Consider the following 11,400-nt stretch of genomic DNA (forward strand, 5'->3'; position numbering starts at 1 on the left):
GTCTACAATATGCGCTTGCGAGTTTGATCATTCCCTGTCTCTGCTAAAGGGCAGCACTAGCACATTCGTATTTTCACAATCAAATCACTCAAAAGAAATTCAGCTCCCCACTGTTATAAGTGGAGCATGTGATAAATATTCAACACAGATACAACTTGCTCTTGAATTAAAAAATGTTAAGTTTTCCCACAAGCATCAACTGAGAAAGAACAGCAGGATATGGTTGTGATTTTGAATGGAAACTAATTGGTGTCATCGGCTACTAATGTTTGTAGCTGGTGTGCTTAAATAAACAAACCCAGCATGGATTGCGTGCTCTCTCGGCCCATAGGCTCACAATGCTGCTTTCAAGTAATTGAGGCGAACGATCCCTTTAAGAGGACAGGTGTGTCTGCAAGACAGGGGTGTATTCACTAGGAACCACACAGAAGAAAAAGGGTGAAACAGGGAGGGACCTATCTGAATTTGTCCTATAAGAAACGTTTGTTTTTATTGCTCAACGTTTTCCGTTGCAAGAGGTTTTACTAAGGTGTCAACTAATGAATACACCTGTGGAGACAGGTGAGAGTGGAGAAACAGGAACTGAAACCTTTCACACATAAACAAACTGGTTTTGTCAAAAATCTGCTTATGGCTTTTACAACTGAAACATGAGAGAAGAGAGAAAAGTCTGTCGTAAGTGTTGACATTGAAAATCTTTCAAGACATGTTTTTAATTAAGTGAAAGTGAGTTTATTCACAATAGATTAACCCTATGTACTCTGTCTGGTTTAGAATGCTAGCACGCTAAGCTACTAGCATATCCTATTTGTGTTTTCAGAAGAACACAGCCTGGGTTTCTTTCTTTCTGTGTTTTAATAAGTCTTAAACAGACACATTTCATTCACTTTAATTTAGTTGTGATTTGAGTCTGAGTCAAAAATACTCCACAGGCTATCCTGACTGATGTGATGAACCTACACCTGCTTCCCGTAGTTCTGTCATTGGCAGGTAAGCCATCTCTCCTCCCTCAATTTTCTGACAGGGGCTTCAATGTTGACTTCAGTGAGTACCCTACCTCAAGCTGAAAATAATGCTGATGGTGTGTATTTTTAAAATGTTGGAGGAGTAGCTCTACATTTTTATTTGGGAAATTCCAAGGTGACAGAAACAATGACTCCTCCCCAGCTCAGCTGCATTCTTAGTCCGTGTGTTCTGTTGCATAAATGAAAAATAAAGTCACACACTCGTCTCTCCTTCTTGTGAATTTATTCAACCAAAGTTTTGGCTTAACAACCTTTGTCAGGGTGTGTGATATCCTAATACACAATGTCCAATGGCTTATCAGCCCTGCTGAGCCCTATGGGCCCTGATCGGAGCGCTATGTAGTGTACTACAAAGGGATCAGGGTGCCATTTGGGACACAGTCTCTGAATCCCATACATACTTACTCTTTCCAGTGTCCACCTCAACTGAAGTCAGTTAAACACTGTATGGTTTTTAACAATGCTTTAAACGTGTGCTGCTGTTTTACGGCAAATGATCAACGAGGGAACCTCGGTGCAATTCATCTCAATTTTTGTCCTTCTCATGCACACCTTGTAAAGTCAATTCACCATGACTGATCAGGAGCATATTCATTTGATTTAGTATAATTCATCTGCTGAAGACTTGTGGGGCCTTTTATATGCTTGTAAAGTGTTTAGATAATTCCCCCAACTATATACCCCTCAAACTCTCTCATACCAGTGTTATTACAACCTGTCATAATCACTGGTAGAAAGTAAACAGGTAAATGAGTGATAAGCAGTGTATTCCTTTCTTCTCCCCCCTCTCCTACCCTCTAGTCTTCCTCTCCGTCGCTCTCTCCCAGGACCTGGTCTCAATCCAGTTTAAATCAGATCCAGTCCTGGTGCAGACTGGCACTGATGCGGTCTTCACGGTGGTCACAGTGTTCCAGGTGTTTTCCATCACATGGGGGTACCCAGGTGGGGTGACCCCCCTGGGGCTGTGGGTGGGGGGCAGTGCGGTGCTCAACACTGTGACCCAGTACCAGGGCAGGGTCACCATCACAGCCACCCAGCTCCGTATCAGCAGTGCCCAGCTCAGAGACGCGGGGAACTACACAGTGATGGTGGACCCCTTGCCCACCACGGGCCTGGCCCAAAACACCAGGTCCATACAGCTCAGGGTGTTCGGTAAGGAGGGTGGGAGGAAAGGAAGGAGGGATGTAGTGAGAGATGTAATGAGGGAGGAAGGAAGGAGATATGTAGTGAGGGAGGAAAGGAAGGAGGGATGTAATGAGGGAGGATGGTAGGAGATATGTAGTGAGTGATGTAATGAGGGAGGAAAGGAAGGAGGGATGTAATGAGGGAGGAAAGGAAGGAGGGAGGGAAGAAAGGAGTGATATAATGAAGGAGGAAAGGAATGAGGGATGTAGTGAGTGATGTAATGAGGGAGGGTGGGAGGAAGTGAGGGAGATAAAGGAGGATGGGAGGGAATATGACAGGAAAGTGACTAGCAGTGGTGGAAAATCGAGCATGTAAGTGTAATGTGATTATAGCCACTTGTTTGCCCAGACCTGTTAGTGTTTGTAATTACTATTGTTTTTAGTTACAGATGGCACTTCTATCTTTATTTTCTCAGTCCAGGCTTAGCACTTATTGGCATTTTGTCTGCCCCTTTACCATCTGCTCCCATGTCTGGATATTGTTTCTTCTCCCAACCCTCCATTATTTTCATTAAACAAAATTAGTTTAGGCAGAAAACACTAAGCGTCCCTCTATTTTTCAGCCTATTTTGAAGCTTGAATTGATTCCCCCTCTGTCTGTGATCACACTGTGAAAGCCCAGTAATGGCTCATTCAAAAGCTCTCCCTGTGTGTGTATCTCCCAATCAGTCTACTACTCCAGTATTTACATTCATCTCACAAGCCTGGTCCCAGAATAGTTTGTGGCATGATAATGAATATAGGAGTTGTCAATGACCATACTAGGAGTTGACAATTACCATAGGAGTTGGCATGTCCATAAGAGTTGTCAATGGCTGTAGGAGTTGGCAAGACACCACAAACAGATCTAGGCCCAGTCTATAGTCTCCCTGCTTCTCTTCTCTCCCCACCCTAGATGCAGTGGATGGCGTGACTATGTTTGTGCCGTCAGTGGCTCTGGAGGGGGGCAATGTGTCTGTGCGCTGTACCTGGACCAAGGGGACAGAGACCAGTGTGCTGTGGGGTAAAGGGGGCTCTGCTCTCACCTCGAACTCCAGGGTCACTATCAAAGGGGGCGACTTGGTGATCAACCCGGCCAGGAGGGAAGATGCCGGGCTCTACTCCTGCACCGTCTCTAACCTCGTCAGCGCTCAGACCGCCTCAAAGACCCTCACAGTTTACTGTGAGTAATTGCATGCTCAGCTGCTAATGCCAATAACATAAGCTAATTAGACTCCCACACATTCTCACAAGTGAGCAGGGCTGGATTACCGATTTGGCACGCAGGGGTAATCCAGAGGCAATTAGATAGCATATGAGCACGTGATAAACTATTGCAAAATATGTAGAATTGTAATTAACCTGAAATTAGCTTTAAAACTGCAACATTTTCTCTCAGCCTCATAATGGCAAAATGTGTAGAATAGCATGGGATTAGCTATATACTGTAACTGCACAATTTCCTCTAAGCCTCATCCCACTGCTGTCTTGCTTCTGAAGCTAAGCAGGGTTGGTCCTGGTCTGTCCCTGGATGGGAGACCAGATGCTGCTGGTAGTGGTGTTGGAGGGCCAGTATGAGGCACCCTTTCATCTGGTATAAAAAAAAGATATAATGAACAAAAATGTAAATGCAACAATTCAAACAATTTTACTGAGTTACAGTTCATTTAAGGAAATCAGTCCATTAAAATTAAGAAATTAGGCTCTAATCTATGGATTTCACATGACTGGGCAGGGTCGCAGCCATGGGTGGGCTAGGACACCCACTTGGGAGCCAGACCCATCCAGTGGGGAGCCAGGCCCAGCCAATCAGAATACGTTTTTCCCTGGATGTGGAGGTCCTGGGTTGGCATGGTTACACGTGGTCTGCGGTTGTGAGGCCAGTTGACGTACTGCCAAATTCTCTAAAACGATGTTGGAGGCAGCTTATGATAGAGAAATGAACATTCAATTATCTGGCACAATACTCTGGCAACAGCTCTGGTGGACATTCCTGCAGTCAGCATGCCAAAACTTACACCCTCAAAACTTGAGACATCTGTGGAATTGTGTTGTGACAAAACTACACATTTTAGAGTGGCCTTTTATTGCCCCCAGCAAAAAGTGCACCTGTGTAATGATCATGCTGTTTAATCAGCTTTAATCAGGTGGATGAATTATCTTGGCAAAGGAGAAATTTCACTAACAGGGATGTAAACACATTTGAACACTTGAGCGGAGTATGAAAAATGTGTCGATTTTGTATTTATTTCATCTAATGAAACATGGGACCGACACTATAGATGTTGCATTTATATTTTTATTCAGTATAATAATACCCCAATGCACCCGGGCAGTGATTGGGGACATTGCCCTGTGTAGGGTGCCGTCTTTCGGATGGGATGTTAAACGGGTGTCCTGACTCTCTGTGGTCACTAAAGATCTCATGGCACTTAACGTAAGAGTAGGGTTGTTAAACCCCGGTCAACTTACCTGGTAAAATAAGGGTAAAAAAAAAAAATACATAAGAAACTTGCTGAATGTGTAGAATAGCATGAGGTTAGCTGTAAGACCACACCATTAGAATCGCAGGGGAAACTGTGGCCCCAGATGTGGTGGTCCAGCTCTGACTGTGAGTCACTATCTGGTGTCCAGGGTTGTGTTAATTAGGGCACACACATTAAAAAAAATGGTGTCTGATTTGAGAAGTCAGAGTTGTCTTTCCTTGTTTTAGTCTGTTTTCTTTTGTTTGGTGCCTAATGTACACGACCCAGCAGCTAAAATGCTAACGCTAATACTATGAGCTAGTTGTTTTACTAGCTAGCATTACACCAAGTAATGTAACTGCCTGTTAGCCACAGAAGCACATCACTATAAGGGCTACAGGGCTAATTCGCATTAGCAATAACGACTCGTGAAGCCCACTAGTCATACCCAACCCCAGTAATATTGACCCCATGCATTTTGAGGTGAAACTTTACTGTGACAGTCTGTGAGTCTGTCTGTTGATGTCCCCCGCCCCCCTCCCATCCCCTCCAGATGGTCCCGACACCCCCGTGCTGAGCAAGGCTTCCCCGGTAGACTGTGTGGTAGGAGCGGATGCAGTGGTAGGCCAGACGATCCGACTCACCTGCGTGTCTGACTCCCTGCCCCCCGCCACTTTCTCCTGGAAATACAACAATGAACCCGTGGCGTCTGGCCAACTGGACAGTGGCGTGTTCAGCCTCCAGACCTTCTCCACCAACCAGAGCGGCCAATACAAGTGCGTGGCTAGCAATGCCATCACGGGCGCCACATCGGAGCAGGGGACGGACCTGGCCATCGTGGGTGAGTTATGCAGGACGGACACTGACGTGACTCATTCTGATGACTGTTAGTTTTGGACAGCGCAGCGGCATCCATCTTCGAGTGAAGCGAGGGGAACATTTTGGCCCAGCCTAGCCCATCAGCAAAAGATTGATCAATCTAAATGCTCTCACAATGAGAATCTAACTCTTTTTCTATGACTTTCAGCTGTCTTCACTGATGTTCCCTTCATTTCCACCACTCATTCTCTCTCACCTCTCTTCCCCTGACATCACTTCATCATACTCTTTATTTTCCATTTGTCTGTCTGGGCTCTGTGTCTCAGACTCATTATCATTATTAATTATCCCCCTGCTCATCACTTTTTCTGTCTCGGCCTCCCTCCCCCTCCCCCTTCCCTCTCTCTCTCAGGCACATGCCTCAGTGCAGGGGCAGTCGCAGGCATAGTGATTGGCTGTGTGGTCGCTCTGATCTTAATCGTCATAGCCATCGTACTCCTGGTGCGCTGGAAGAGAGGTGAGTGTCTGTCTGTCTCAGTAATATCTTGTAAACTCTTTGAAAGCATTCACATTGACCTGTGTACACTATGCTCATGTAAACGTATGTTTCTGTGTTTGAATGCAGTATGTGACAATGTTGCTTATTGCAGTTGACCGAAGACTGAAGGAGGCCACAGGACAAAAGAGACACCCAGAACTCATGCTTACAGTAAGACACTCTTCTTTTTCCTAGAATATTAGGATTCTGAAAGCAATTAACCCATTCATGTATTTCCTTCTCTTCTCTTTCTCCCTCTCTTTCAGCCCACTGAACCCCCTCCACATGGTACCCAGACTTTAGGCAGAGGCCGTCACTCAGACCCACCGCTACACACAAACCCTCACAACTTCTACACTGTCCCACCCGATGGCCACGATAACACACACACACCGCCACGCAACACTAACACACTCCAACACAATGGCCACGCCAACAGAAATAGGTTCCCACACAATGCTCAACATCCGAATGCCAATTCATTTCCACAGAATGGCACCACGCAGGACCACGACACTTTCACACACACTGCTGCACCTCAGAATGCCAACACACTCGACACCTTCCCACAGATGACTCAAAACCACCCGAACAATCCAAACATACTCATACAAGCGGGTTCTACTCAGGTCGGTGTTAACCTTAACACACTGCCACACAACCAGCAAAATAGCAACGCACAGGTGGCCACGGTTCACGTCAATCTCAATTCCTATCCAACTGATGGTCAACAACCCAACCAACAGTCACAGCAACAATTTACAAGCCCACAGGACAGTACAATGCAGAGGAGCGCCACCAATGTAGCCAACAGTGCTCGTGCTCTTCAAGTTCAAAATATCAACCCACAAACGTTCACACAGACTGGACAGTCATACTCCAATCCCAGGATGCAAATTGGCTTGTCATATCCTGGTGATCCTTCACAGGTTGACCACAGTAACTTAGACACTGGTCCTCAAGTCTCTACTGGTCCTATTCCTACTGGTTACACACACAGGGGTCGAAGTCACACTTTCCAGCGAAACGCCAACACGCAGACCTACCAGATGGCCCAGGCTACTAATACCCAGCCTAGACACTCCAACCCAGCAGCGGCCAGTTCAGTGCCACGTGATGCCAGCCATACCACATCAAGTGCCAGCTCACACCGCCAACAAATGCCTTGGGACCGTCTGAGGGGCACCCCGGCGTACCCCAACGAGCCCCCCAGAAGGGTACAGGCTTCCCCCGACAGCAACTACACCTCTGATGGCACCTCTGAGTCCCCGTCCCAGGCTAGACGATCCAGACCACACACCAGGAAGAGTGGGCCAGGAGCACAGACCCAGAGTCCCCCACAGATCCGATCTACACCCAGGAAGGCTGCACCGACGGCGGGCAGACAGACCCAGAACCTCCCCCACACTCATGGGACGAACACTGAGCCTGGGGCTCCAAGCCACACACAGTTGCATATCAGTCCCCATGCACACGGTACACCCAGGCAGAGAGCCCGGCAGGATGTCAGAGCTCAATCCCAGATCACAGCTCAGACCACTTCTCAAAGCCAGACTGGCCCCAGGCAACAAAATGACTCCCGCAGCTACCACAACCCCCAGACACAACAACAGGGACCAGGAGCTCCACAGGGACGAATAACCACCATGCCCCAAGGCACGACACTTGACATTCGAGCTCTCGCCAATCCAAATCACATCCCACAGACACAAACCGGGATTCAGTATGGTAGGGGAAACACACACATGATACCACAGCCCACACAAGACCAGAGACAGACAGCAACACAAGGTTGGGGTGCACTAACACAGCCTGTTACACAGAACCCCAGTAGCCTCACTCAGACGGCCCTGGAGATGCACACACTGACGACCCCGAACCCTTTTCACAACCGTAACCACCAGACACAGGCCGCCCTGCTCAACACCCAAGCTCGAGGCCCTAACCCTGGGCACCAGCGGCCCCCCACGCCCCCTCCCGTGATCCCTCTGGCTCAGTTCCAGACTATTCCCAGAGAACGCACCCAGCACCAGTCCCCAAACCGGGGCCCCACTGGCCCTCTCAGGCCCCCGGTTAACGTACACACCACACAGAGACAACACAACGCCCACCCTCCCCACAGACACCCCGGTGCTAGCATGCCGGCCAACCTGCACTCGGGAAATGGCCACCACGTGCACGCTGATAACACACACAGGCACGGTCAACATACTCATCATGCCCACAGGAACACTGCCCACCCACACCAGGTAAGTAAACACCAAAGTAGTGTTTGATATCAGAGCCAACCGTTCCCATATGTTTGATATATGTTCATTAGCCATTTCATGTTTCATTAATCGCCACATGGCTCTCTGTCTCAGATGTGTGATCATTATGCCTGTCTCATTCTGTCATGTCATTCTCTGTGCATTTAGTTTCTTTGGTTTCCCCACCTCTCATTCTCACTGACAGTTAGTCAGCATCCCAAATGGAACCCTATTCCCTTTATAGTGCACTATGTTTGACTAGAGCCCATAGGGAATAGGATGCAATTTGGGACGCACAATGTGTGTTGTGTATAATATGTGTGTCACGTGTGGAGTTACCGGTAATTTACCCAAGTTACTGTAATCTTCTGTAATTTTGGTAAGTAACAGGTAATCTATGGTAACTTTGGTAATTTATACTTGAGTCATTTTAAAAAGATGTATTAATATGTAGTATTTATTTTTTATGTTTGTGTCCATATTGTCCATGAGTTTCTAGTGGATAGACCATATGGTACAAGAGAAAATAGCCTAATTAATGAAAAAAGCATCTAATCAACTATGGCATTATTTTCAATTAACTCTGCAACTCTTCCAACGATTTACTTTTTTCACCAGTATGCCGCCACTACATTAAATAACGACAAAGACATATTGACATGGTCAAATAAATATATAAAGGATATTTCATGTTGAAAGTCATATTAAACACCAATGGTCTTCACTGAGATGATGGTTTATATTTAGGATCTAGTTTTACTTTGTCATTTATTTTGTATTTTAAAATCTTCTTTAATTATTTTATATATTTCTATCTTTGATAAGGCCACACAGAGGGACAGAGATAATGACAGACACCTGTGATAATCTGAAGTACCCAAAAGAACTACATAAAATTGTTGAAACTTCAAAAGTTTCCAGTAATATACCCTCCCTTGCAACCCTAGTCACAGGGAAGCTTGCCAAGCAGCTTTTATAGCGGGGCCTGCACTTCCTGTTGAGTGACAAGTATCTGTCTACTGGAGTAATGACAAGAGTATTTGGCAGGGATGCAGCCAGGGTAGTTTGGCTGGGTGTTTGTCTGCCTATACCTTACCAGTGTTTCAGTGTCAGAATTGTGTCAGTGGCTATGTTGAACATGACTTGTATATAATTAAGGGCTTGTTCTTTCTCTCTAACACCAGACCCACCAAGGGAGGCCTAGACACTGAGAGATGCCAACGGACACACACACCAGCAACTGACAAGAGGAGAAACACAAGCATGGATGACTATGGGAGACCCACTCTAAAGCAATGGAGACCAAGCAAAAACACACATATGCGCGTGCGCACACACACATACACACACACTTCCCGCAGTCGACTCTCCTTGCCTGTCAAGTGAATGTTATCTGTTGATTTTCAACAGTACCGACAATGACTCACTGGAAAACACACACAGATGTGTTATTTCTGAAGCACCATATAACCAAATAGTAGTAATGAGAAAAAGGCCTGTTTGAGGCGAGACACTGAATGGCCTCTCCCATTCAGCGTGTTCAGAGCGAGAATGAGGCACGACCACAACAATGAGGACTTGAAATGTTTCCATTCATGTCTGTGTGTGTGTTACTCCTTGTGACTAGAATAAACAGTAAAAAGGACAGAAAAAGAGACCCCTTGCTGGACTGATTCCAATTGAATGGACTTGGCCCCTGGGAACTACTGTGTGAAAATTCAGAAGGAAAAAAGCCCCTCTGCGACTTGCTTTATTTAATATTTCCATGGAAGTATTTATGTGGTGACTTTCTGTTTACAGATGCTTCTCTTGACACCGCTCAATTAACGGGATTCGCCTCGGCGCCTGGGCTTCAGAAGCAATGCTCAACTAACTATGAAGGAGACCCCACAAATGGATGGGCCGCTTATTAAGTTATTTTATGCGACTTAAATGACTCGGAAAATAATAACGCCCATGCGTGGAGGAGGTCAGCACAAAGAGGCTGCTGAGCTGCCACGTTTTCCCCGACTAAGCAAAGCAAAACAATTTGCTCTGGGACTACGATGCTCTTTTGTGTGGGGGGATTAGCACATTAAAAGGGATCTCTATTGGAAAGAATCTTAGTTTTCTCTCGAACAAAATGTATATTTAATGTTTTTCTTTTTCTGTTACGTGCTAAATATGTTGGACTGCTATTGCAACATGTGTCTTTGTGACTCAGGGAGGCTGTTTTATACTAAAATATATGTTCCTTTAAAATACAGAAAAGAGGATAAATATGGTTTTTAAAGATTAGGGGTCTCCATTGAACATACTTTTTCCAGGACTAGGCCGCCCCCATATGTTTTGTTGATGATAATAAAGCATTTTGATTTACAGGAAAATACTGTATGTCAGTGTATTACATGACATTCATTTTGATATAATGTTACCTACCTAATGGCATCATCTTAACTGCTTTTGAAATAATCTTGCCCTCCAGGCATTCTGATCTTCAGCTGTTACAAATATTCCCAGAATATTGCATTTACTTAACAGTTTTTGAGTTGAAGAATCTGCACTGTAAAAATGTCCCTTCTTAATTACAGCACAATTATTTGCAGAGTTGCTAGATTAATACTGTAATTTAGCTTTACAGCAGAGATTTTCCTTCCTGTAAAACATGTTACAGTATTCCTGCTGTAAATGTGGGCACCTGATTCCATGGCAGAATTGAGTGGATGTGTCATGGTTGATTGATAGAGTGAATATGCCTACTGAATCTCAAGCCATGTCTTAAAGCAATAACAATGAGGAAGATATGTTGACCTCTGCATTCAGGACTACGAGTAGGAGAAAGTCCTTTCGAGAAATGAGTAGCTGTGTTGAACTTTTGAATCCTGTTTTGTATGTGCTGACACTTGGTGAGTGAGAAAGAATTGAATTGAATAAAATACTGTTATTTTTTTGTGAGTATGCGGACTCCCTTAGGGAGCTGTTGATTTTCCACATTAGTGAAATGCATGTCTGTTTCCTCAGCTTGTTATGGAGGAATTAGGAGTTTCTGGCTTGCTGTTCTATCAGTCCCTCAGCACAGCTCCCACTTGTGAGTACATCAAATACAGCCCTGCTCCACAACTGCTAAGGTAGAATGACTTTGTACTGTTGAGTAATGGTAGA

General features: G+C 45.4%; 1 protein-coding gene across 1 annotated transcript; it reads left to right on the forward strand.

The window, feature by feature from the left end:
- Nucleotides 1-561: 561 nt before the first annotated feature.
- LOC109901756 (uncharacterized) lies at nucleotides 562-11,400 on the forward strand. Its single transcript, XM_020497719.2, has 9 exons — nucleotides 562-675; nucleotides 933-990; nucleotides 1,827-2,177; nucleotides 3,105-3,371; nucleotides 5,207-5,494; nucleotides 5,885-5,989; nucleotides 6,123-6,181; nucleotides 6,277-8,259; nucleotides 9,444-11,400. Exons 2-9 carry the CDS (start codon nucleotides 951-953, stop codon nucleotides 9,468-9,470), a joined length of 3,120 nt encoding a protein of 1,039 aa, XP_020353308.1. The 5' UTR covers nucleotides 562-675; nucleotides 933-950; the 3' UTR covers nucleotides 9,471-11,400.

Source organism: Oncorhynchus kisutch, linkage group LG13 (genome assembly GCF_002021735.2).
Source record: "Oncorhynchus kisutch isolate 150728-3 linkage group LG13, Okis_V2, whole genome shotgun sequence".
NCBI classification, from domain to species: domain Eukaryota; kingdom Metazoa; phylum Chordata; class Actinopteri; order Salmoniformes; family Salmonidae; genus Oncorhynchus; species Oncorhynchus kisutch.

Coding starts and splice junctions, on each gene's coding strand:
- LOC109901756 (XM_020497719.2), top strand. CDS start 951: ATGAACCTACACCTGCTTCCCGTAGTTCTGTCATTGGCAG. Junction 5,990..6,122: donor CCTGGTGCGCTGGAAGAGAG/GTGAGTGTCTGT, acceptor TGCTTATTGCAG/TTGACCGAAGACTGAAGGAG. Junction 6,182..6,276: donor ACCCAGAACTCATGCTTACA/GTAAGACACTCT, acceptor CCTCTCTTTCAG/CCCACTGAACCCCCTCCACA.